The sequence below is a fragment of the Hypomesus transpacificus genome, chromosome 2 (genome assembly GCF_021917145.1).
Source record: "Hypomesus transpacificus isolate Combined female chromosome 2, fHypTra1, whole genome shotgun sequence".
Classification (NCBI taxonomy): domain Eukaryota; kingdom Metazoa; phylum Chordata; class Actinopteri; order Osmeriformes; family Osmeridae; genus Hypomesus; species Hypomesus transpacificus.
The window spans coordinates 10,463,586-10,488,748 of NC_061061.1; the positions used below are offsets into that span (position 1 = coordinate 10,463,586).

At 48.4% G+C, this 25,163-nt stretch overlaps 1 protein-coding gene across 1 annotated transcript in view; it reads left to right on the plus strand.

Annotated features, from left to right (window-relative positions):
- The window catches only part of si:dkey-22o22.2 (neural-cadherin), a 97,485-nt gene that overhangs the window by 51,939 nt on the left and 20,383 nt on the right, over positions 1-25,163 (plus strand). Inside the window, exons 6-16 of the mRNA XM_047042419.1 lie at positions 2,529-2,778; positions 4,433-4,575; positions 6,221-6,393; positions 6,618-6,786; positions 6,957-7,127; positions 8,272-8,444; positions 10,653-10,820; positions 17,720-17,969; positions 18,544-18,671; positions 18,864-19,050; positions 20,148-20,291. Of these exons, the coding sequence (XP_046898375.1) occupies positions 2,529-2,778; positions 4,433-4,575; positions 6,221-6,393; positions 6,618-6,786; positions 6,957-7,127; positions 8,272-8,444; positions 10,653-10,820; positions 17,720-17,969; positions 18,544-18,671; positions 18,864-19,050; positions 20,148-20,291 (1,956 nt within the window). The remainder of the gene's footprint in view (positions 1-2,528; positions 2,779-4,432; positions 4,576-6,220; positions 6,394-6,617; positions 6,787-6,956; positions 7,128-8,271; positions 8,445-10,652; positions 10,821-17,719; positions 17,970-18,543; positions 18,672-18,863; positions 19,051-20,147; positions 20,292-25,163) is intronic.

Below are 25,163 nucleotides of genomic sequence, written 5' to 3' on the forward strand. Positions count from 1 at the left end.
TGTGTGTCTGTGTGTGTGTGTGTGTGTGAGTGACTGTATGCATGCCACAGTGACCCGAACGATTACCCATCTTTAATTCTGCCTTTGTTCTCTTCAGAAGCAAAGAAAAGAAAGAGATAGAGAGAAAGAGAGAGAGAGAGAGAGAGAGAGAGAGAGAGGGGGGGGGGGGGGCGGATGTAAGACAGGATGATCCAGTGTCCGCGGCATGCTTTCTGAAGCAGATGCACAAGCTGGCATGGGACTGTGTCTGTGTGTGTTTGTGTGTTGGTGAGTGTGTGTGTGTGTGTTGGGGGGGGGGTGTATTGTGGCGTTGGGATGTGTGAATTTGTCTGCGTGCTTATGAAAATTCAATTATGGTGAATATGCAGCTTTTTTGCATATCGCCACGTCGACAGACATGCCTGTCGCTCTTTGTCGCTCACTCACATGATGCGTGCTCTGGCTGCATACAAACTGTGTGTGTGTGTGTGACAGAGAGTGTGTGTGTTGTGTATGTATTTTAAGAAACCTTGACAGAATTGGTTCCTTGCATGGGCATCTCTTAACTCGAACACCCGCGCACACACAGATACACACACATCTCAAGTCTTAACGCTGAACATTTGATTGGCAGGCAAGGAGACAGAAGTGACGGAAGAAATAAGAGGTGGAAAAAAAGGAGAGAGATAAAAGGAAGAATGTGTAATTGGGAAAGAGAGGGAGAGAAGGACAGTAGGTGCCGAGATGCAGAGGAGGGAAAGAGTGGGAGAAATGAGAGAGAGAGAGAGAGAGAGAGAGAGAGAGAGAGAGAGAGAGAGAGAGATTATCTTTGCTGTTTATCTTAAATCAGGATTGGTCTACATACTGGGTCCTGTTTTTTGATAGGAGCTATTGTAACAGAGAGACCCGTCTGTCTCACCAGTCACACAACATCATGGCCAGCAGACTCTTTACCACTGAGGCAACCCTTCTGACTCCTCCCCAACCCCCCTCCGTCTCCCCCACACTCACTCAACCCCAGACACAGGCAAACACACACAAACACACACATACACACAAGACCAAGACCAAGACAAAACATCCATGTTTGGTCAGCAGCCAGACACAAGCTGCCGTATTGTGTCCAAGCATGGGAGAGGTAACATGAGGGAACATGTGTGCTTGTGTGCATAGCAACAGATCTCACAAACACTTCCATCTACATACAGACACGTACACACAGACACACGCACACACAGACACACACAGACACAGATCTCTTGTGTGTTTTGCCCCCCACAGCCACAGTACTCCTTGTCTTTCCTTCTATATTTAATTCCGCCGCTCTTGCAACCTCAGTACTCCTGCCTATTCATGAACAATGCTAATAGGCGGCCTGAAGAGATGTTATATTAGCCGGTGTATATTTTATGATCCATGTCTGTCCTGGCCCCGAGCTCTCGCGCTCCTGCTTATGCACACATTAGCTGCACACACACACTTGTGGGACCAAAAACTGTACACGTATATAGGTACACACACACACAATGACACCGTCTCGCACATACTGACGCTCGCTCACACACGGACGAGTGACTCGCAAACCGGCTTCCGAACCGTACAGCGTGAGAGGGACGGAGACTTTGAAGAGCAGAGGGAACCAGAGTTTTCAGAAGGGATATCAAAAGAGCCGTGAAGCAAAGATTGCTGAGGAAAAACACATGGGCCTGTGTTGGATGGCCACATCTGTGACGTCTTAGCATCCCGAGCAGCCGTATTGTGTCCGAGCGTGGGTGAGGGAACATGAGGGATTGTGTGTGCTTGTGTGGATAAAACATAAATATGTGTGTGTGTGTGAGAGACACTCTGTGGGCCTGAAGGTGTAATTCGTAAGGACTCAGCTTTGGCTCCATGCCTAATGACAGCAAAGCCTTGTTGAAGCCAGCCTGTTTGATCTACAGCCGTCAACAGCAGTCCGCAGCAGATGGCTTCTGAGCTGCAGCACACACTCCTCACACACACACACACACACACACATACAGGGGTTCTGCAGACATGGCTGTCGTTTACATGTAAAGTTTGTGCAGCTAAAGGGGGGGGCGTGTGTGTGTGTGGTTGAGGATTTGTGAGTGGGCCTTGTGTGTGAGATTTCCTGTACTGATGATGATGATGGTGATTATGATGATGAGGATGATGATGAGGATGATGATGATGATGATGATGATGGTGATGATGGTGATGATGATGATGATGATGATGATGATGATGATGATGATGATGATGGTGATGATGATGGTGATGATGGTGATGATGAAGATGATGATGGTGATGATGGTGATGATGAAGATGATGATGGTGGTGATGATGGTGATGATGGTGATGATGGTGATGATGATGGTGATGATGATGGTGATGATGGTGATGATGAAGATGATGGTGGTGATGATGGTGATGATGGTGATGATGAAGATGATGATGGTGGTGATGATGATGATGATGATGATGGTGGTGATGATGATGGTGATGATGGTGATGATGATGATGATGATGATCTTCCTGTTCTCGTCCAGTCCTCGCTCGCGACTGCGACACAGGTCTCAACTCCGAGCTGTCCTACTTCATCCAGAGTCCGGACTTTGACATCACTTCCAGGGGCGTGGTCAGTCCGAGCCAGAGGCTGGACTACGAGCGGCCCAATCACATGTACGAGTTTGTGGTGGTCGCCGTGGACAACGGGACTCCGCCACGCACTGGGACCGCCTCCATACGCATCCGGATGGCCAACACTAACGACGAGTGTCCCGTCTTCTCCCAGACTGTGTATGTCCATCCCTCCTTCTCTCGGTCTCCATCCCTCCTTCTCTTGGTCTCCATCCCTCCTTCTCTTGGTCTCCATCCCTCCTTCTCTCGGTCTCCATCCCTCCTTCTCTCGGTCTTCATCCCTCCTTCACTCGGTCTTCATCCCTCCTTCTCTCGGTCTCCATCCCTCCTTCTCTCGGTCTTCATCCCTCCTTCACTCGGTCTCCATCCCTCCTTCTCTCAGTTTCCATCCCTCCTTCTCTCGGTCTTCATCCCACCATCCCCGGTCACCCCTCTCCATCGTTTCTAAAACAATCGTTTAGCTATTGTGTTTCTTCCCCCTTTTATTTGTGTCTATCTCTTTCCTCTCCCACTCCCCCACTCTGTCTGTCACCTCCCTCTTCCTCACTCTCTCTCACACACTTTCTCCTCTCCCCCCCCCCCCCCCCTCTTTTCTCATCTTCTCACTTTCTCACCTGCTTGTTGTTTGCACCCTGAGCAGCGTTGACTGGGAAAGTTATTATTACCCTCTCGTTAGCATCTCCCCTCCGCATTTTCACCTCCCGGTCCTCCATGACACCCCACCCTCCCAAACCCCCCACGTTCTCCGTCTTCCTCCCACTCCATCCCCCTGTCCCTTTCTCGCCTTCTCTCTCCCCCCACCTCTGGCGGTGGCTCTCGCTCCCTCCCTTGCCTCATTTCTTTTTCACATCCAAACACGCGCACTTCAGACGCCGCACGCACACACAGCGCGCGCGGCGCTTCTTTTTCTCTCGGCGTCGAGTCCTGGGAGGTGGCATTCAGCCATCGTCGCCGTGAGCAGGGACAGCCATTTGGAGACGAGGAGAAATCCTCTCAGCGTGCCAACACTGACACACTGGCATGACGTCTGGCTGAGACGCAGGCCAGCCATGCTGCTGGAGTACCGAAGAGCAAGCCTGTCCAGAACACAGCACTGTCGGGTGGGGAAGAGACGGATCAATTAAACATGGGCAGAGAGAGGGAAAGAGGGGAGTGTGTGTGTGTGTGTGTGTGGGGGGGGGGGGGGGGGGGGGGGGGGGGGGGGGTGCACGTGTGTATGTATTGTCTGTGTATGTGCACATTTCGGGTTGTGTGTGCATTTGTGATTGTGTGCATGCAAATGAGGGTGTGTGTGTGTGTGACTGTGTGTGTTCTCAGGGGCTGGGCAAGGCTAGAGGCGTCAGAGGAGCCACTTCAGAGGGCTGGGGAGGGGAACAGATGTGCGGTTTGGGGATCTTCCCGAACGACTGGGTTTTCTCTCCGTCCATCCATACCTCCCTTCTCTCCCTGTCCCTCTCCATCTCTCTCTCTCCATCTCTCTCTCTCCCTGTCCCTCTCCATGTCTCTCTCTCTCCATCTCTGTGTCTCTCTCTCTCGTCCTCTACCTCACAGTATTTTCTATCTCTCTCCATCTCTATAATTGTCTCCTTTGCCCTGCCACAATTCTCTTTTGTTTCAACAGCTTTGTTCTGTTTTACTGGCCGTCCAGGATTTGTTTTCTCAAAATGTATTTAATGTAGACTTTGTGTTGAATGTCTCTTCTCACCATCCCAAGCCTCCCCCTCCCCACTCCCCCCTTTCCACCACCACTCTCCTCTCCGTCCCCCATCCCTCCACCCTCCACCCCCCCTGACCCCCCCTCTCTCCCCCCCAGGTATAAGACCTTCCTCTCGGAGGACGCTGGCCCGGACACGCTGGTGGCCATCGTCCACGCCAAGGACCCAGACGGCGACGGCGTCTCCTACGCCATCACGGGGGGGAACGAGGACAGCAACTTTGAGTTGGACAACCAGAAAGGTGGGGCGAAGGGGAACGCTCGTGCTCTCTCCTCACACACGCGCAGAAGCGCGGGGGTGGGTCGTTCAGACTGACTACTGTGTTGATGTGGTACACCTGGTTGTTGTCGTGAATGACACGCGTGTGGGAGGAAGGTATTGACCCTGGGCTCCGGATCAGTGTTGGAACTCAGAGTCTCTGAATTCCACACCATCTGAAATGAGTCAGGTGGCTTAGTGGTTAGAGAATCGGGATAGTAATCTGAAGGTTGCTGGTTCGATTCCCATCCTTACAAAATGATGTTGTGTCGTGGGGCAGGCACTTCACCCTACTTGCCTCTGGGGAATGTCCCTGTACTTACTGTAAGTCGCTCTGGACAGGAGCGTCTGCTAAATGACTAAATGCAAATGTAAATGAGCGTGGCCTCGACTGGATGATGGGTATTCATTGCCGCGTTCACAATCACAGCTGGGATGCCCAGTCTAGGTCTTTCTCTTCTCACTGAGCCAACCTGAAGACACGTGACTTCAGAATAGTGTAGAAACACAGCTTTATTGACCTCATTGAACTCAATCATTAAAGGACTGATAGGATAGCCCTCCAGACATTGCCCCCAATCTACACACTCTGCCCCCCTCTTTTTACCACACATATGTAAGTGTTGCTTTCCATTCTGTCAAACAGTAGCCTGCATCGTTGTCCTGCTAGCTAGAGGACTGTTCTGTCTCTGTGTTGTGTTAAGATATGGAATAAAGATTGAGGCATCTTACAAACAGTCTTACATGTCTCTAGTGATGATCAACGATGGCTTTCTTCTATAGAATATACATCATAATAAAAAATATGATTATGTTGATAGTAGTCAAACTAAATGACACTTTTCCCCTTTCATTGGAATTACTAAACCACAATATTGATCATATACACTTTTACACAAAAACAGTCCACTGAAAAAATTATGAGATCTTATGCAAATTGATTGCAGAACACACACACACACTTGTAACGAGCATTCATGCTTCTTGTTTCCAAGCACCACCTTTTCAGTGTCTCCGTTAGTCTCTGTCATGCCAGAGAATTCTATCCCAACAGCTTATGTTGTTTTTCCCAAACTAGAGCCATGTAGAAAAGCGAGGAACTGTGTTTGTGTGTGTATGAAGACATTTATGTTCAGTCTTCATACTTGTGTGGCGTGTGTGTGAGTTCTCTCTCTACACAGTCCCCCCCCCCACACTTCATCCTACCTCCCCATCCTGCAAGCGTCTCCAATCTTGTGGTTATCGTTTGTTTACAAAAGCCCCTTCTCGTCACCGAGGGGGAAACACTGGCTAATGCTTAAGCCCCTGTCTGTCTTATCGCCACCTCTGTGCCGCTTCGCCGCTCCCCACAGTGACACACACACACACGCACACATACATACACACAGTTGGCCTTTGGCTTGCTCGACGGGTAAAATGTCACTTAAAAGAACTCTGTTTCATTTTGATTTGTAACTCCCCACCCTCCCCCATCCGCCCTCCCCGACACACAAGCACAGACAGTAACTCGAGCTATAATGAATTGCGAGGGTGGCAGCAGAGATGCGCCCAGATGTGGGGTGTCTGTGCAACAAGCCGTCTTGTGCTCTCTCACAGACGTCCGTGTCGTCGTTGTCGTTGTTGTTCAGGCATCATCAAGCTGCGGCGGAGCCCGCCGCCTCGGCTGCGAGGGCCCCAGTACGTCCTGAATATCACCGCCACGGACGACAACGCCGCCGGCGGGCCCTACCCCCTCAGCAGCTCCGCCCAGGTGATAGTCGGCATCAACGACATCAACAACAACAAGCCGGTTTTTCAGGAGGTGAGAGGGGGATGGTTGTGCGTGTTTGTGTGTGTTGATGGGTGGGAAGGGCGCATAGGAGGGTTGGTGTTTGTGTGGGATGTAAGGAGCGGGGAGGGGTGCCTTTGGTTTATAGATTTGAAAGGTGTCCAAGTCGGCATGACCACAGCTGTACTGTACATGGGGGGGTCTCCCAGCAACATTGTAACTAAGTCGTTGTACGTGGGACCCCCTCCGCCCCTCAGTGCCACAACTACAGCGTGAACGCCGGCGTGCTGGAGAACCAGCCCCCAGGGACGTTTGTCCTGCGCGTGCACGCCCTCGACGCAGACATGGGGGTCAACGGAGAGGTCAAGTACGGCATCATGCACCGCGACGGGACGTCCTCGGCCTTCGACATCGACCCGGACACAGGTGAGGCAGGCTGGTGGTGGGCGCAACCAGCAGTTTGGTTGTGAGTGTGTGTGTGTGGAGGAGAAAACGAAATGTGTGTGTGTACCCCATGTGGTCATTCTGTGTGTGGTGTGTGTGCGCGGGCTAACCTCGTGTTGTCACCGTGTGTTTGTGTGTGTGTGTATCTGTAGGTGTGATCGTCAGCACGGTGAGTTTTGACCGTGAGCGCCAGAGAGAGTACGCCCTGTCGGTCACCGCCACCGACATGGCCCAGGAACCCCTCATCGGCATCTGCCAGATCACCGTGCTCATCGCCGACCAGAACGACAACGACCCCAAGTTCGAGAACAGCCGCTACCAGTGTAAGGCTCACCTCCGTCTCATGTCAAAGTCTGTGATCCTCACCATGGTCATTTCTTCCACGGCTAGTTCACCTACTTTGGCGTCCATTCCGGCTGGTTCTTTGTCACTGAAGGTGACTAAAAAGGGGGAGCTAGAGATGGATGAAGGTAGAGGTTAGCCAGAAAAATGGAGGTAGTGATAGCTTTGGGAATTATATAAAAAATATGACTGTCATTGTGCTACTGTGGCATATGGTTGCTTAAGTAATGCAGAATTTTATGGAGCTACGGTATAGTGGGGTGCCAAGAGTTGTCCAAGCATAAAAAACAGGTTTCTGTTCCCTAAGCAATCCTACCATTAACGCAATTCTCCCCCAACAAGTGCTTACTAAGCCCTTTATGCTCGGTATTCCACCGAGCATAAAAAATTAATTCCTTTCTAAAACACAATATGGGAAATGAGAAATTCCCTTTCAACCTCTCGCTTTCTGGGTCATAGACTTGACGCTTGGACGATTCGTGTCAGGTCTCCCCTTCATGCGCTTGTTTCGGCCCACGTGAACAGGTCAAAGTTGAAAGCTTTCAAAATGGGTCTGGACGTCAAAACAAGAAAACATACATTAAAGGAAACGAATGTTCCGCTCTAGCCTAATCCACTGTCAATGGTGTGACACCCTTCAAGGTTAAGCAATTTCATGAAAAGGTATAAGATTTAACCGGCAACCCTTAACAACGGCACCCTCGACAAAGTCATTTCCAGATATGGTTTTTTAAATCGTCAAGGTAATCCTGGAAAGCTCTTTTAGGCTGATGAAATATTTCTCAACTCTCATGGGTTCTTGTTTGTTTATGTGCGCAAATATGTGTTTTGATAAGAACCATGTCAGAATGCCTTTTCGTCAGATTAGGAAAGAATTACCCCGACCGAGCCAGAGTGTGCCTTATTAACTATTTAGCGAGGAGATTGAAATATTTCTCGGATGCGGATTTATTTCGAGATGCTGTGAAAACAGGAAACTGTCGGTTTTAAGTTTTTCATTTTTCTTTCTGTTGTTGCCTTTGATGTTGCGGTTGTTTGTGGCTGAAATGTCGGAGGAATATTAATGTACCGCCCAAACCTCCCCCGCCCCTCCCCGGCCCCTCCCCCGCCCCTCCCCCCTGGCAGACTTCCTGCGCGAGGACACACCGGTGGGGACTAGCTTCCTGCGGGCGGCGGCACACGACGACGACCAGGGGAGTAACGCGGCCATAACCTACTCGCTGTCAAGCCAGAAGCCAGCCTACCTACACATCAACCCCAGTACGGGCTGGGTGTACGTCAACCACCCCATCTCACAGGTGAGCACTAACACTGGCTCGGACTCAATTGAGTGTAGAATTGGCCCTGTTTCAATACTCTCTAAATGCATCCTTCTAGAAAAGCGAGGCCCTTCTTCTCCTCCCTTCACCTCTCATTGGAGATGGTCATGGAGCTCAGGGAATACTAACCAGTCAGACCTGGTCCAGGTGTTTCAACAGCCTACTCCTGCGCTCCCTATTTTCCCCTTTGTGTGTGTGTGTGCGTGTGTGTGTGCGTGTGAGCGAGGGTTGTTTGTCTGCGCAACACTCCGTCATAACGTACTGTATGTGCATCTGAGAGCACCTGCTAGATTATGTTTGGCAGTGGTGTTTTGTGTGTATGTGTGTGTGTGTTTGCTAGTCCTTTGTGATGCCATCTTCACAAGCTGATTCCCTGCATGGGCTTGATATCATCCAGCGAGACTAACACACACCTCCTGTCTCTCCGGTCTGCTTGTGTGGAAACATATCAAACATGGCAAGTTCTAGAACAGCAACAATACCCCCTGTCTCTCTATAGACTTATATATAGCTGTTCAATGTATCGTACCAGAAGCCCAAGGGGGAGGTATTGTATTTGCACATGCATACATGCATTAGTGAGTGCGTGAGTGTGCTTTCGCATGTGTGTTGAGTTTGTTCATGTCTTTGTTTTTGTGCGTGCGTGTTTGTGTTGGTTCGTATCTTTGAGTTTGTGTGTGTCCGTGTCTGTGTGTGTGTGTGCGGGGGCGCACGTGTGTGTGTGTTGTCCGACATTTCCTTGTCTTCCTCCAGGCAGAGGGAGCGTTGACACCGTGCAGTGACATTTTATTTATAGGGTTGGGCTTTGTCTACCCTGAGCCCCACGGTTTATCGTCTTTTCTCGCCCTCTCTCTCTCGCTCTCGCTCAGTTTCCAGTGCTTTCGTCTCTACCCCTCCCTGGCTTTCTTTTCCTGCTAATTTTCCTTTTCACTGTCCCTTCTCAATTCATTCCATTTCATTCATTCTGGGCCCTCCCAATCACCAGTAGCTGCCTTTTCTAAAAGAGGTGGGGAAGGAGAGAAAGAGGGAGACAGAGCGAGAGAGAGGGAGACAGAGCGAGAGAGAGAGAGAGAGAGAGAGAGAGAGAGAGAGAGAGAGAGAGAGAGAGAGCGGGAGAAATATAGAGAGAGAGAGAGAAAGAGAGAGAGAGAGAGATAGAGAGAGAGAGAGGGAGAAATATAGAGTGAGAGAGAGAGAGAGAGAGAGAGAGAGAGAGAGAGAGAGAGAGAGAGAGAGGGAGAAATATAGAGTGAGAGAGAGAGAGAAATATATATATATATATATATAGAGAGAGAGAGAGAGAGAGAGAGAGAGAGAGAGAGAGAGAGAGAGAGAGACACACAGAGAGAGTAATAGAGGTATAGAGTAAAGGGTGGTAGAGAGAAGAAGAGAGGGAGGTATACAGAGGTAGAGAGAGCGGGAGGTGGGTACAGTGTCAGGGGGGTGAGGCTCCAGGTGACCACTCAGTGAAATATTCATGCATGATTCCCATCCAACACCTTTTTGCTCTTAACGGGGGTCTCCGTCTGAGCTTGACGCAGACAAGCTTTGACAGGCCCACTGGGAAATGAGGTCAAAGGGGAATTCCACAGCAGCACCCCACTCTCTCGCTAGACTCACTGACCTTGGTGTCATTTCATTAAAAAAATCTTCCTCCATCCTTTCATCCTTCCTTCCTTTCTTTCTGCTTTTCTTCCTTCCGTCCCTCTTGTCTTCCTTCCTTCTTTCTTTCTTTCTTTCTTTCCTTCCTTCCTTCCTTCCTTCCTTCCTTCCTTCCTTCCTTCCTTCCTTCCTTCCTTCCTTCCTTCCTTCCTTCCTTCCTTCCTTCCTTCCTTCCTTCCTTCCTTTCTGCTTTTCTTCCTTCCTTCTTTCCTTCTTTCCTTCTTTCCTTCCTTCCTTTCTTCCTTCCTTCCTTCCTTCCTTCCTTTCTGCTTTTCTTCCTTCCCCAAGTGGGTCAGACAGGAGTGTTGAAGGGTCTGGTCTGGATGGAAGGTGGACTGGAGGGTCATAACACTGACAAAGTGTTCAGGTTCTAACCAAACCAAATGAAGGTTTAATGAGAACGCTCCACACACCACGGTCATCTTCAAAACGCCCTGGTCGGCAACACGTTTCAGGGTCAACCCTGTCTCCCCCAGTCTGATCTGTTTACTCCCCCTGACCCCCCTCTCTCTTGACCCCGTGTAGACATCAAGGATCAGCCAGCAGATCGTGGCCACGGACGGGGGCAACCGGAGCAGCTCGGTGGAGCTCACCGTCATCATCACCAACGTCCACAACCAGCCGCCCCAGTGGGAGCAGTCCGAGTACTGGGTCACCGTCCCCGAGAACACCGTCCGAGACGCCAAGATAGTGGTGGGTGAAAACAGCCTCAGTGAGGACCGCTAAAGATGTTTACTCGTGGGTATTGTGTGTGGACTCGTAGTGACGGATGAATATGGAACTTGTGCGTGTGTGTGTTTTGGTGGTGCGTTGGGTTCTGGAATGTTGCCAGCCCACACAGTAAGTATGTAGCCCCCCCCCCCCCCCCACCCCCGGAAAGACGGTTCACCTACCTCGATATTTTCTTCCCTTTTTGGGGGGGGGGAGGGGGGGGGGGGTAGAAGTGGGTCTTGTGAAACCACCCGGGCTTGTACAAGCAGCCTATTCATCAGTTAACGAAGCCTTGAGGTGCGCTGGCAGAAGCTCTCTCCTTCCCCTGTCATCAGCATGTTTAGCCAAGCGCTTCCAAAAAAATTTGCACAGTGCACAACCCTGGCTCTGTTTCACCTGATGCGAATTCTTTTTTTTTTAAACACCACCGAAAAACGCCACATCGCCCTCCTCCATCTCTGTCTATCCCCCTGAGCGCTCTTCTCATCTCGCACGCGCCGTCGAGGACGCCCGCTTGTAATTTGCTCACGTCAGGAAGGCTGGCGTGCTGATGTTTTAAAAATCTAAAATATGCAGTCCCCCTCAGGGTGAATTCTTTCATCGCGGCGAGTTCGTTTGAAAATAAGACACAGGTATGACAGTCGCTTGTATCATAGACATGGTGTTGGCCACAGCTGTGCCAGAGAGGTGTGGTAGACACGACGTGTGTGGATCCGAGAGGTGTGGTAGAGGCAGGTGTACCCGAGCTGCATGTCTGTCAGTCCTCAACAACAGGGACAAAGGGATGGAGGAGAGGGAAGGAGATCAAATTATACACTCGGCTCGCTCAGGCTTTTCAAGGGTTTGTTGTTGCTGAAAACCACACTGCAGCCAGGAAGACGCTTAATTACTGTGTTTGTCCTCAGACAGCTCATGTCCCTGACAGAGAGAGAGAGAGAGAGAGAGAGAGAGAGAGAGAGAGAGAGAGAGAGAGAGAGAGAGAGAGAGAGAGAGAGAGAGAGAGAAAGGGGTGGAGGGAAGGGGCGGATAATAAAGTTGGCCATGCTGTATACGTGAACCTCTTCACGCAGGTGTGACCTTCGAAGCTTGCCTTCCATTGAACTCCAAAACGTCTCCCCCGTTGTTTTTCTTGCCGACCTTCTCTTTTGCCTTGTTGAGCCACCGCTCCAAACTTGGTCTGCAGCCAAGTCAGGCTCTTCTCAGTCTCTCCTCTCCATCGCTCCCTCTCTCCTTGTTTGTCCCCTTCTCTCTTTCGCTTTCTCCTCCTCAGAGCATCAATCTTTCTCCTCCTTGGTCATGCCTCTTTCCCTCTCAGGAAAGTGCGTTGATGGCGACTGATGAGACAATAACCCCCCCCCCCCTTCACACACACACACACCCTCAGCCTCCTCAAAAGGGTGAAGGAGCCCATATAACTGATATGTAGATTTATCTCTTTCTCTCTCCCCTCCACCTCGATCTCCCCGATTGTTTGCCCGTTCGTTCGTTCCGCCACCACAGCGTTGATTGCAGCAAGGTGGGTTGTTGCTTCAGATTTAGCAACGCTAATATGATCAGTTAATTACACTGCTGCCAGGGATGAGACGAGGCAACAAGGTTGAGGAGAGGAGAGAGAGAGAGAGAGAGAGAGAGAGAGAGAGAGAGAGAGAGAAATGAGAGAGAGAAATGAGAGAGAGAAATGAGAGAGAGAAATGAGAGAGAGAAATCAACATATCAGTTATATATGGGCTCCTTCACCCTTTTGAAGAGGCTGTGTGTGTGTGTGTGTGTGTGTGTGTGTGTGTGTGTGTGTGTGTGTGTGTGTGTGTGTGTGTGCGTGTGTGTGTGTGAAGGGGGGGGGGGGGGGGGGGGGCGGTTATTGTCTCATCAGTCGCCATCAACGCACTTTCCTGTCCTCTCTTCAGGAGGTGGAGGGCCAGGAGGGTGTTGTTGTGCTGTTTGTCTTCATGAGGGCTTTGGAGTGAAGTGGAATGGAGTGCACAATCTCTACGTTTGGATAGGATCTGCTGTAGAACTGTAGTCTCAAAAAATATTTTTGTCACAGTAAGACAATTACATTTTCAAGTTGTATAATCTGTACATTTTGGTCAAAGTTAATTTTCATACCTTTACATTATCTAGTTTGTTGCATTACACAATAGTAACATGCATGTGTCTCTCCAAATCAATAAAAGTTGTTTTCAAACTTTCGACAGGAATACTGTAAATGAAGACTACATATTGTACATTCTTTGCCATCCTCATGCATAGCCAGTTAGTTTTAAAGACATTCAGCCTCATACGTGCAGCACTAAATAATCTGACACCAAAATATGTTAGTAGAGTGTTGCTACTCTTCTTAAGACCATGCATAGACCTATAGTCACACATTGATGTAATGACATATGTAATTTGATCTGAAACGCATCCTTCCACTAAATTTACATTTAGTCATTTAGCAGACGCTCTTATCAAGAGCGACTTACAGTAAGTACAGGGACATTCCCCGAGGCAGGTAGGGTGAAGTGCCTTGCCCAAGGACACAACATCATTTTGCACGGAATCAAACCAGCAGCCATCTGACACCCTGGTTAGTGTGATAGTTCCCTGAGCTGGTGTTTGAGTGCACTGTTTTTCCAATGGTGATTAATGCTAGCTTTCGATTGGTTAGACAAACAGTTTAAGAGAACCCTCGGGAGTTTCCATGGCAGTAGTCTAGTCGCCCTCCTGTTAACAGAACAAACTTCTTAACATTCCCAACACTCAATGGAGGATAGTAACAAACAACACTTTATATTTCTCGCGTACTCTTTTCTATGACTTTTCTTCAGTCCACCCCCTCTTTCTCTCTATTCCTCTCCCCCTTGTTCTCTCACACTCACCCATTCTAATGTATCCACTAATATAACTAGAACAACAAAGCACTTCAGAACAATTACATTGAGTGGTTCCCTCTCTCTCCTCTCTTTCTCTGCCTCGCTCTTCTAAGTACAGTATTTACTCCCCGGTGTGGGGTAACTGTAGCAACTGACTGTTCAAATCTGTTCTGTGCTTTGGGAGCCTTCACAGTAATTCATCCTTAGAACTCTAAATACAAATTAGGCTTGTTAAACAGTATAATGCATTCATTAGCATCGCTGAGCTGTCTTGTTGTGCGCGTTGAGTGCCTCTATTCATCTACTCCCTCGCTTTCTCTCCATCTCTCCCTCTTTCCCTCGTTCTCTTTTTCCCCTCTCGCCTCTACTCTTGCATCCGTGTATCTCTCCGTCTCCCTAATTAAAAATTTAAATATCGGGCCTCTCATTGTGGAATTATCTCAAGAAAGGATAATTAGTGAATTTCCAAACCCAGTAATTGCAACCTTGAGGAAGTAATTAAAGGGCCTTGTTCTGTAGCATGCCAGCAAGATAATAGTGTATCAATCCCATCATGCCACAGTTCTGCGCTCCCCCTACACAATGCAACAAGCAGGAGGATGTGGGGGGCGATATAAAGGTGGGATACAAGAGGTTGGACAAGTTTGTATTTTCTCAGCAGATAATCAAAATGTATTATTAAAGCAAAACCCTTGTTGGCATGAATATTCCAACGCAGTGAGTTTCTTGAAGTAAAAGTTAAAAAAATGCATTATTGTGTCCAGTTTTTTTCCCTTTGTAAAGTTGAGGCAGACGGTAAGTAGGGGGTGGGATTTACTTTCCAAAGGGCACTTGAGGTCTGGAAACCCCATGGACTAGAAGGCATCAACATGCTAGTTTGCTAGCGCTGGTTGAGCTTGGGCTTTGCTCCTCTACTGAGTCGTAAAGGGAAGTCTGAGAGCTTTTCGGTGTCACCTTGTCTTCAGGTGTCCTCCCAACTGTCTTACACTCACTCTCTTTCTCTCTCTCTCTCTCTCTCTCTCTCTCTCTCTCTCTCTCTCTCTCTCTCTCTCTCTCTCTCTCTCTCTCTTTCTCTCTCTGTCTCTCTCTCTCTAGCTCAGAGACGGGAACACACAACACCAAAAACGACTACCTTCTGTTCATGTCCTAAACTTCAAGCTTTTCAATCTAGAAATCACCGCGGCCTCTCAGAGGGTCAGAGAGACGCTTGTCATGACCGTGTCTTCACTTTGTTTTTGAAACAGAAAAGTTTCCTGTTTCTTTTTCCTTTTTGAGGCTCTTAAAAAAAGCCTTTTCAAAAGTTCCCCAGACTTGTGTTCACTGACAGCAGGTCACAGTTCACCCTTACGTAACCAAGGAGGCAAAAGATCCATTCTGAACCATCTAGATTTTCCAGTTTTTCAACTTTTTGGTCAGAATCCAAGAACAGTGCCACCTCAGTCAATGAAAAGATTGAACGCTTGTGTTTTAACAACACAAAGTCAAAGGCTACCACTCTATTAGAACTATCTCTGTTGTAAGCTCTTTCTTTCTGTGCATCCTAAATGACCTGCTTAGCAGAATGTGCTGAGGCTTGGTATTGTCATCCGTTGAGCAGTGCGGTGTGTATGTGTGTGTGTCTGTGTGAGAGTGAGTTTTTATATTCTGTTTGTTGGCACAGAGTGGTGACGGAGTTTGATGGTGTGTGTGTGTGTCTGACCAAATGTGTTTGTGTGTTTGTTTGTTTGTATGTATGTGTGTGTGTAAGTGGATGTGTGTGTTTGTGTGTGTATGTGGGTTGCCATGTGTGTGTTTGTGTGGGCGTATGTTTGTGTGTGTGTGTGTGTGTGTGTGCGTGTGCTCTGTCTTGATCGAAGCAGAATGAGCGGGGTAGTGGGGTTCATTCAGCCATGGCTAATGCAATCCTTCCATGTCAAGGTTGTGACTCTCTGACTGGGTGGCAGGGAAAGGACAACATGAGCCTTAAAAGCTCCCTGAATACACATGCACGCACACAGACACAGACACAAACACACACACACACACGTGGGGCAGCTTTGTGGCAAGGCAAGGACAACTGTCGGTGGCCCAGAGAACATGGGTCTTAAAAGCTCTGTGCACTTGTGCTTCCTGTTCTTGTAGGTCAGACCATTTCATTAGGACACTGAACACAAACACACACACACACGCACACACGCACACATATACAGACAGACAGACTTAAAAGGATGTCCCATTTCAACCCCTCTTTCAAGAGGCTACACGTCTTCTTACATGGCCATAGATGGTTAGGCCTGCTGTTGAAGAAGTGTTGAATTCTTGAACAGACTTAAATGCGTAAATGTGCATGAACTGCAGTGTTTACCACACTGTATTATTGTTGTAACAGCTGTTTCAATTTATTTATGTTATTAGTTTTTAGGGAACCCTTGAAGAAATAGATAACTTTGCCTCAGACAGTATATGGCCCAAAAAAGATTTTGTTTAGGACAATGTTAATCTTGCCACCCTTGGTTTTGTTTAGCATCTGTGTATGGAGATGGAGTGTATGGAGATATCGTCATTATATCCTTCTATTACAAAAGTTAAGCAGAAGTATACATACAGGCTATGAAGTCTGGGAAAGTAACCTGTCATTTTCATTGCAGCAATGAGGCCATGCAACACTTGTGAAAAGTTGAAAAACTTTTAGACGAATCTTCAAATCAAATCAAATTTATTTGTATAGCCCTTTTTACACGCAAGCATGTCACAGAGGGCTTCACATGCGCCCATAGAACTGCCCCTCAACCAACCTAAACCCTCAAGGAAGACAAGGAAAAACTCCCAGAAAAACTCCCACCGGGAGAAAAAATGGAAGAAACCTTGGGAGGAGCAATTCAGAGAGGGATCCCCTCCTCCAGAGACGGTTGGTAAGAGAGAGGAGCAGAACACAAGCTAAACATAGTCATACAGTGTCAATGGGTTTTGAAACACCAAAATCCATTGTTCGGCTTTATAGACGTTGGATGGGACCGGGAAACTCGCTGTTGGCCGTCATGGAGACTGGATTCCGGGTGACGACCTGGTTCAGCGTTGGCAGACCGACGACCAAGCAGGTCCTGACAGCTCAAACCCCCCACACCACAGGGAATGTGTGGGGGGGGGACAGAGAGGAGAGCAAAATTGTCTCCTCTTCAAAAAAAATCTTCAAAATTGTCGGATTTGAGAAGAAATCGAGATAAAAAAATTATTGAAGAGAAATAAGGATTGATGGTTTTTCTCTTTCCTCTTTCTGATTTGTGTTCACCGCCCTGAGTCAGATGTTTCATATAAAACTGCAAAGCAAGTCTCTCCAACTAGTCACAGCTGACCATACTTATACTGGCAGGAAGGAAAAGGGGGGCATCAATAGCCGTGACACCATGTCTGTGAAATCCCATCGGTGGGCCCCCTCTGTGCTCAGGTGTGCGTTACAGCGATAGACTTACCCATATAATTTCCTGTCACTTTGGGTTCTCTACGCCCGACTAATTCCCTCAGAAAAGGAGGAAGAGATTGGGAGCATTGCAAAAACCATGCAGCCTCCCTTCAGAGCAGAAAAGTCCAGTGCTGATTTTCTTTCCGTAGAAGTGACTCCATAACTTGTCAATATCAGTTCAATAAGAACGTTGATGGATGGTGCTGGGAGTGTGTCTAATGTATTCCTCCACTGGAGTCAGCAGAAGGAAGAGTGACGTTTGTGCTGATTTTGTTAGGCCGGCTTGCTAATAATGCTAATTATCTTAGCCAGCTTTGGCCAAAGCTAGACACTTTTGTTTGTCATTGGCTCTTTTTCAGTAAAACCCCGTCCAAGATTTTTTTAATCTATGAGACTTTACAGCATGCCCAAGCAGTTTTCATTTAGTCCCTTCCTCTACTTGCTTGGGGCACACACACACACACACACACTACATTCACTGGCACCCAACCACACGCACACACTCTAAATCCTGCTGCCTCACATTTCGAACCACAAAAGTCCCCCCCTTTGACCTCTGCTCCCTCCTCCCTCCCCCCCTCCAACAGACCATAAAGGCAACCTCCCCCCTGGGTGACCCCAGAGTGACCTACAACCTGGAGGAGGGCCAGGTTCCTGAGACCAACATGCCCGTGAGGTTCTACATCAAACCCAACCGGGCCGACGGCTCCGCCTCTATCCTGGTGGCGGAGAACCTGGACTACGAGACCACGCGCTTCTTCACGCTCCGCGTCCGCGTCCAGAACGTTGCGGCAGTCCCTCTGGCCTCCTTCACCACGGTCTACATCAACGTTACAGGTGGGAAGGGAGGCTGCGTGGTTATGTTTGTGTTTACATACGTACGTGTGCACCTGTGTGTGTGTGTGTGTGTTTGTGAGTGAAAGTGAGAGACAATGTGAGACAGGTTGACAAAGACAGAGCCAGTTGGTTAGCTAATAAGGAATGGTGAGGTGCTATGTGAGGTGAGGTACAAGACATGCAAAAAACCTAATATGAAGTGGTGACAGAACAGTAAAAAGCAACAGCACAATAATCCATGGGAGCCTTTTGGTAAAAATCGGTAATCAACCAGTGACAGAGAACTCTAGCGGCTAGCACTGAAACTTGATTAACCATGACTCATCCACCCCCAATAAATCTCTCTGAAGGTAATCACAAGAACAATTTAAGAAAACAGAACAGAACTTTTAATTATTTGACTTTTGGATAGTTGTTTTTTTTGTTTTGGTTTTGAAACTTTTCAGTGTTGTTATGTTGGGAGTTCCTGAGGGACACTGAAAGCTCCGGAACACAAGTTGCCGTCACCACACACTTGCGGGGATAGAACTAAACCCGTTTCAGATTCTTTACCTCGGCTTCTCCTATTCCACAGACGTGAACGACAACGTTCCCTTCTTCCTGTCCTCCACCTACGAGGCCACCGTGCCAGAGGGGGCTGAGATTGGCACCTCTGTGGCCCAGGTCTCAGCCACGGACCTGGACTCTGGACTCCACGGATTGGTGAGGATAAATCCAATGGATCTGTAACTACATCTCCCATAAGGCCCCTTCATGGGCACGGCAATGCCAGCTGTCATCGAGTCACAACCGGGTTTTTTGGGGTCTTGCTTAATTGCTAGGTCACCTCTCAGACATTAGCAATGACTTAACTCGGAAGTACCTCCTTCTCTCCCTCCCCCTGTGGCGGTCCAGATCAACTATGTGATCCTGAAGGATGAGAGTGGAGACTCCCAGTACTTCAGTATCAACTCCCACACCGGGGTCATCCACACACGGACTTCCTTTGACCGCGAACAGAAAGGCTCCTATCTCATAGAGGTCCAGTCGCAAGACAGCTCGGAGTCAGCCAGACCTGGACAGCAGGGTCAGCCTAACACAGGTGGGTTTCACCACACACACACACACACACACACCATGCACTGATCACTTTGGCCCCCATTACAAAACCAGTCAATAGCACAGCACTTGTTCCCTAACTGGGCAGTGATAACAGGAACACTCTCTCTTTCCAACAGATCTACACAAACACATACACACATACACACACACATTCCAGCTGGCATTGTCCCTGTTGTGAGTGCATCCAGATGAACTTCATTCATTAAGATGTCGTTAGCCATGTGTTAATGGAACAGGCTAATGGCTAATCTGGGTTTTGGGTCAGTAATGACCGGCACATGTAGGTACAACAAAAAAACTATGATTTCACAATCATCCCACGACCACAAGCTGCCAAGGTCTCCACAGACCAGGCAATACAGCACTTCCTATTTTTATTTGTGAAATCAAGATAGTATGTGCCTGTGTGTGTGTACTTCAAGTGTATGTGTGTGTGTGTTTGTATGTGTGCGTGTGCGTATGTGTGTGTTTGTCTTGTGGATGAGCTGGTTCACTGTTGTTGTTTTGCCATCAAGGTTAGTTAGAACTTAGTAAGCTAATATCCCCTGCCTCTATGTCAGCTTCACATTAGCATTGTCTATAGGCCATTAGTTTGTGTTACTTAGTGACTTCAGCGAATGGCACACAGTAATATCCTACTTGCCCCTAAACTCAGTCCCCAGTGGTTTCAATGGCAAATGATAATGATTTTTTGTTGACAACAGTTGTGTAAGAACATCTATAAACTTAACAGGTGTTAATAAAACAGAGGTTCAAACAGGAACTTCACTATGCTCAGTTTAGGGTTAATGCAATTCAGACTTTTCATTTAGCCAACTCTTCTACACATTTTACAATTTGTTATATTCATATTCAATACTATTAGTACAAACGTTAATTTATAAAAATAATTGTATAGTGTAAGCCAGCTTTTTCCATACATTTTTCCATACATTTTTCCATCTACTAGGTACACTTTTACCTAGTAGGTTAATGGCAGGCACATTGAACATGATCTTTTACAACGGGGAGAGAGCGAGAGTTTACTGTGGGGATTCTTGAATAAAAGTCCATGTCTCCTCTCATTGGTCTTCACAGACACGGCCTATGTCCGCATCTTCGTGACTGACGTCAACGACAACGCTCCGGCTTTTGCACAGTCGGTGTACGAGGTCAGCGTCGAAGAAGACAAGGAAGTGGGCTTTGTCCTCATCACCGTGACAGCCAATGACGAGGACGAAGGTAAGCGAGATCGTCTTTGTCACAGAACCGCGTAAATATGTAGCGAAAATATTGTCGTCACGGACACACGGGAAATGTCCCTTTCGGCTCAAAAGTCATTTTGGATGTGTAACATCCATGGGGCACAATAACGGAGGTATGAAAGGCAGGCCCACCAGTGGACATGACACTGCCAGTCCTGGTCATAACTTCAGAGCCGTCCTAGTGCTGGACATGATATATTCTCCTCTACATAGGAGGAGCAGCTATACCCGACGGTATACACTTTTGAGCCCTTTAGCTGCTGTGTAGCATGGTGTCCTGAAACTGAAGTGAGAAATTGAGGTGTTGTCTTGTATGGTTCTCACCTGCTCATGTACTTTGCCTGACGGATCCTATCACTGACTCTTCCCACCATGCTAAGTCCCCCGTGCCTCCCTCAGCACTCATGACTCCTCTTGAATATCGAGTCGAATTTTCTGTCAGAGTTTTGACAGTCTCCTCAGAGATGTAGAAGAGCGCAGGAGATCAATTTAGGTGAAGAAGATTTCTCTCCATCCATCCAACCTCTTTCCTCCAGTCTCTCTCTGTCACTCGAACGTTTTCCTGTTTTTTTTTCTTAATTTTTTTCCCGTCAGAGCTTGTTAGCAAATCTCAACGGTAAATGTGGGAGGTGGGGAAGCTTCCCCCTGAGGAAGTTATTTGATGTTTGTCTCTTTGTTTGTGTTTGTCCCTAGTCTCGCTCCTCTGCTGAAAACGGATAAATAGTCAAATAAAGAAATAAAGAAATAAGAAAGAAGCAAAAAAGAGTGTGCTCTCTTAATGACTGCAGTAAATCCTTTGCGGGAATAGATTCTTGAGTGTAGTGTCGGTGAAAATGTCACCTTCCATGTTGTATATAGAGTTGAAGGCTACGTTACGTTTAGCCGGTGAGCCATAATGAGATGCAGGGCCACCATTTTGGATTACTGTTTTGTTTTTGTTACTGTTTTGTATGTAATATTCTGCTGTCTCATCTCTGGGGCTCATTCTCCTTCTGACAAAACAAGCCAGATTCCTGTGAGGCACGCGGCCCCGGTAAGACACTGAATGTAGAATTAAGAACTGCTAAAATAGCCAACTAGTGCAAAACAACAGTAATTCCTTCTCAGATGATTCTGGCTTATCCCCTCCACTTGTGCTGTCGACTTTATCCCGGATCTGCCTCGGTTTGAACAATGGTTCCATCTGCCAATTAGGAGAAACATCTCTCTCGCTATGAGACCAGGAGTGGAATTAAATGCAATGGATATTTTGGCTTAACCTTGACCCCTCCCCCCTCTCCACCCTCTCCACCCCCCCCCCCCCCCCAAACGCAGGTGCCCGGGGGTGGGGAGATGATCTATATTAGCGGGTGAGATTAGCTGCAAAACATGACACAATCCTTTTAAGCAGTAGCCTTGCTGACAGGGCAGATCTGGCTTGCCAGGCAGCAGACAGGGAGGGGAGCGGAGAGGGGGGGGAGGGAGGGAGTCTCTAACGGCTCTCCCGTCGGCATGGGGAGAGCCGGTTGAAGGCTACGGTCTACTGCTCGCTGGGGGTGGTTCTGTTTGAACTCGCCGGTGGCCTCCCCCTGACCCGTGCGTCCCCGTTCGCCTCCTCTCCGACCCCGCCGCCTTCCTTCGTGACCTCTACATCCCGCCCGTGATTCCTCCCCCTGTCTCTCCCTGTTCCCTTCCCGTCAGCCGACTACCCTCTCTTTGTCATCTCGGTTCGGTTCAGCCACAATGTAGAACGAGTCCGTCCAGCGGTCCTCATCATCGAAGGTGACAATGTTAGATGGGAGCATGTTGCACCACTGAACCCCTCGAGTGACTACGCACATGGCTTAGCCCAACAGCCCAGGGAAAGTCACCTCAATGTTCACTGTTCAGTTGAAGCTCGGATTGCCTCACTCATGTTCATCCTTCCCCTCATCACGCGCGGGTGAGACATTTTCAAACACATTCACACACACATATACATGCGTTAACACCCACACCCATATAGGCATACATATGCACCCACACAAACACACGCACACATAGAGAACTCCAGGTGTGTGTGTTTGTGTCCCGTAACAGGATTAGCTTGCTTGACCTGTAGTTTATATCTCGACAGAAGTTCACCTTCCATCACCACCTGTCAACATCATCAAGTGCAGCTGGAACGCAGATGAGTCACATGTCCTAGCGTGACACCTGGGTTAAAGCAGGATGTTGACTTGGAGACACAGAGTGTGCGCGATTTGTAAGCGGGAGAGGTCTCGGTTATGACCGGGAAGTCACGGGTTGCTTTTGATTTGAAGTCTTCGTGCCCTACGGATGTGCCACAGACCCCACACTGGAGAAAGGCACCATCCACCAAGCAAAAGGAAAAAACGATGATAGTGACACACAGAGAAGGGTGAAACGTCTAACCAATGATATCTGTTTTTCGACAGAATGTCAAATCGAGGATCCTTTCAATGGAGAAGTGGGCGTAACTGTCTGTCAGGAATTCTTTTTTATTATGATAGTATTTTGTTTTTTTCTTCATTCTCATATCAAAACAAATTTCAATGGCCAATGTTATTTTGCAGCAGATTCACCGTTCACTTTATCCAACAAGTTACTCCTCGTACTCTGTAAAAAAGGCCAAATGATGTCGTCATCTTCTTCTTTGTCATCACGAGTTTTCGGTTCCACTGCTTGGTTAATAGCGTTCTCCACACCCCACCGCAACCTACACACGCTCTCAATGCGGCTGTATAACAGGAGAAAGCCCTTCCATCAATTTGATGGCGATACTCTCTATTCCAGAAACCTCTCCTGTGTGTTTCATATCAAAGCACTTCAAGAGGGCCTCTTTTTCCATGAAAACCCAATATTTTCCAAATGGAACTGGGGGGAATCGAAATAATTAGGGAACGGATCCCATGGGAGGGAGCAGACAGGGAATTCTTCACGGCTCCCCATTAAACGTTCCCCTCAAAGCAGATTAGACTCAGCGTGTTTTGTCACAGACATCCTTAAAGGATCCCCTTTCATCCCCCCCCCCCCCCCCCCCCCCCCCCCCCGAGTGGAAAATGTGCCGAATCAGGAACTTTTGGATGTACTTTGTAAAGATCATAAAGGTTTGCTGATTTTATGTTTTTGCTGAGGTCAAGCAATTGGAGTAGAGTTTAGTCCAAGGTTTGTCTAGAAACAGGTATTATGTCGTCTGGATTAGTGATAAAGAGATTGGGTGGTTGAAAGAGGGGATAGGAGGGGGTCGCATTGCAAAAGAACATGGTAGACTTTCTTCCATGAGGTCAGATCCAGGATCAGTTTATATGCCTACTACTAAGCCTTAGTGATAGAGGGGGCGACATGGGCGAAACTGACAGTAGGTCAGTGTCTGTGTAGGGACAACCTGATCTTTTTCTACAAGGGGCGACACGGATTAAGTGACCTTAATCTGAGGTACCTTGCTCACATTGGAGGGAAGGGGGGCGACACATCATCCCTCCCTCCCTTACCCCCATCCCCCCCTCAGCCCCCCCACCACACACACACACACACCCTTCATTTCAGCATCCAGTGTTACTTTAAACTTTAAGTATGGGGGCGGGGAACTGGGGCAACCATATGGCCAGACCGATCATTAGGGAGGCTCGCCGCAGGCGAAAACCACTGGAGCTGCTCCCCTTCCACTCGATGGACACACACATTCACACACACATACACACGCCTACTCACACACTCACTCAGAGCAGTGTCACAGCAGATCGTGCTCAGAGGCTTTGACGCACTGGCGCACTTAAGCCCCCTCCACACCACACACACACACACACATACACATACACACACTCTCCCGGTAGAAGCAGGACATGTCGTAATGAAGGCCCAACAGGTCTCACACAGATGGTGTTTGTCTCCTAAAATCTCCTACGTGCTGGTAAACAGAGCCGGGGCCAGGCCCTCCAGTGGGCCTTACAACACTCACAATGTGTGTGTGCGTGTGTGTGTGTGTGTGCATGTGTTCATGGCTTTGTGTGCATCCAAGGTCTTTTAGTAGGATCATAAGGGGAATAACATAAGGGAAAAGACAGAATTTGAATGAATGCCGTTTTTTTTTACTGAGAATCTATGTCCAAATCCTCCATCTCTATCTAGAAGACATACGCTTGTGCATTTCCCCCCCTGTCACCCAGCGCTGGTCCCTGGCTCTCACGGCCCTTACGTTGCCTCCTGAAGGCTCTGCCAAGGTCACACACTGGAGCCTCAGATCTCCGAGCCGATCCCCAACAGTGGCGACGTCTCACTTTGACAATCACTTTGATCCGATCTTCTTATTCTCATTCATCCGAGAGGGAGGGCCTTCACGTTGCCGTCCCAATGCTCTCTCTTCTCGCCCGCTCGTGCTCTGGAATCGGATTTGGCCTGACAGTGGCAGAGCGGGGAGAGAGAGAGAGAGAGAGAGAGAGAGAGAGAGAGAGAGAGAGAGAGAGAGAGAGAGAGAGAGAGAGAGAGGAAAGGAGAGTTGCCAAATGAGTAGCAATTGGTTTTCCGATGCATTTCCTAGAGCCAATGCCACATGTCTGTGCATTGTATGGCCTTGCATGTGTATGCGTTGCTGTATTTGGGTGTGTGTACCACACACATAGGGTGCCAGGTGGGGAGTGTTGGAGGAGCGATGGTGCCAGTGAGAGTGATGAGGGTCTGGAAGGAGAGCTGGGCTGGCTCCTGTCTGTGTCTAATGAGCTCCACTGTGAGGGAATAGGTTGTTTTCCTCCCAAATATTTGATAGCCGGCCACCACTGGGGCGACTCAGGAAGGATTATATGGGGATACTCATGTGTGTGTGTATTTTTGGCCGGGTGGGTATTTTTTCTTAGTGTAAAGGAATCCACCC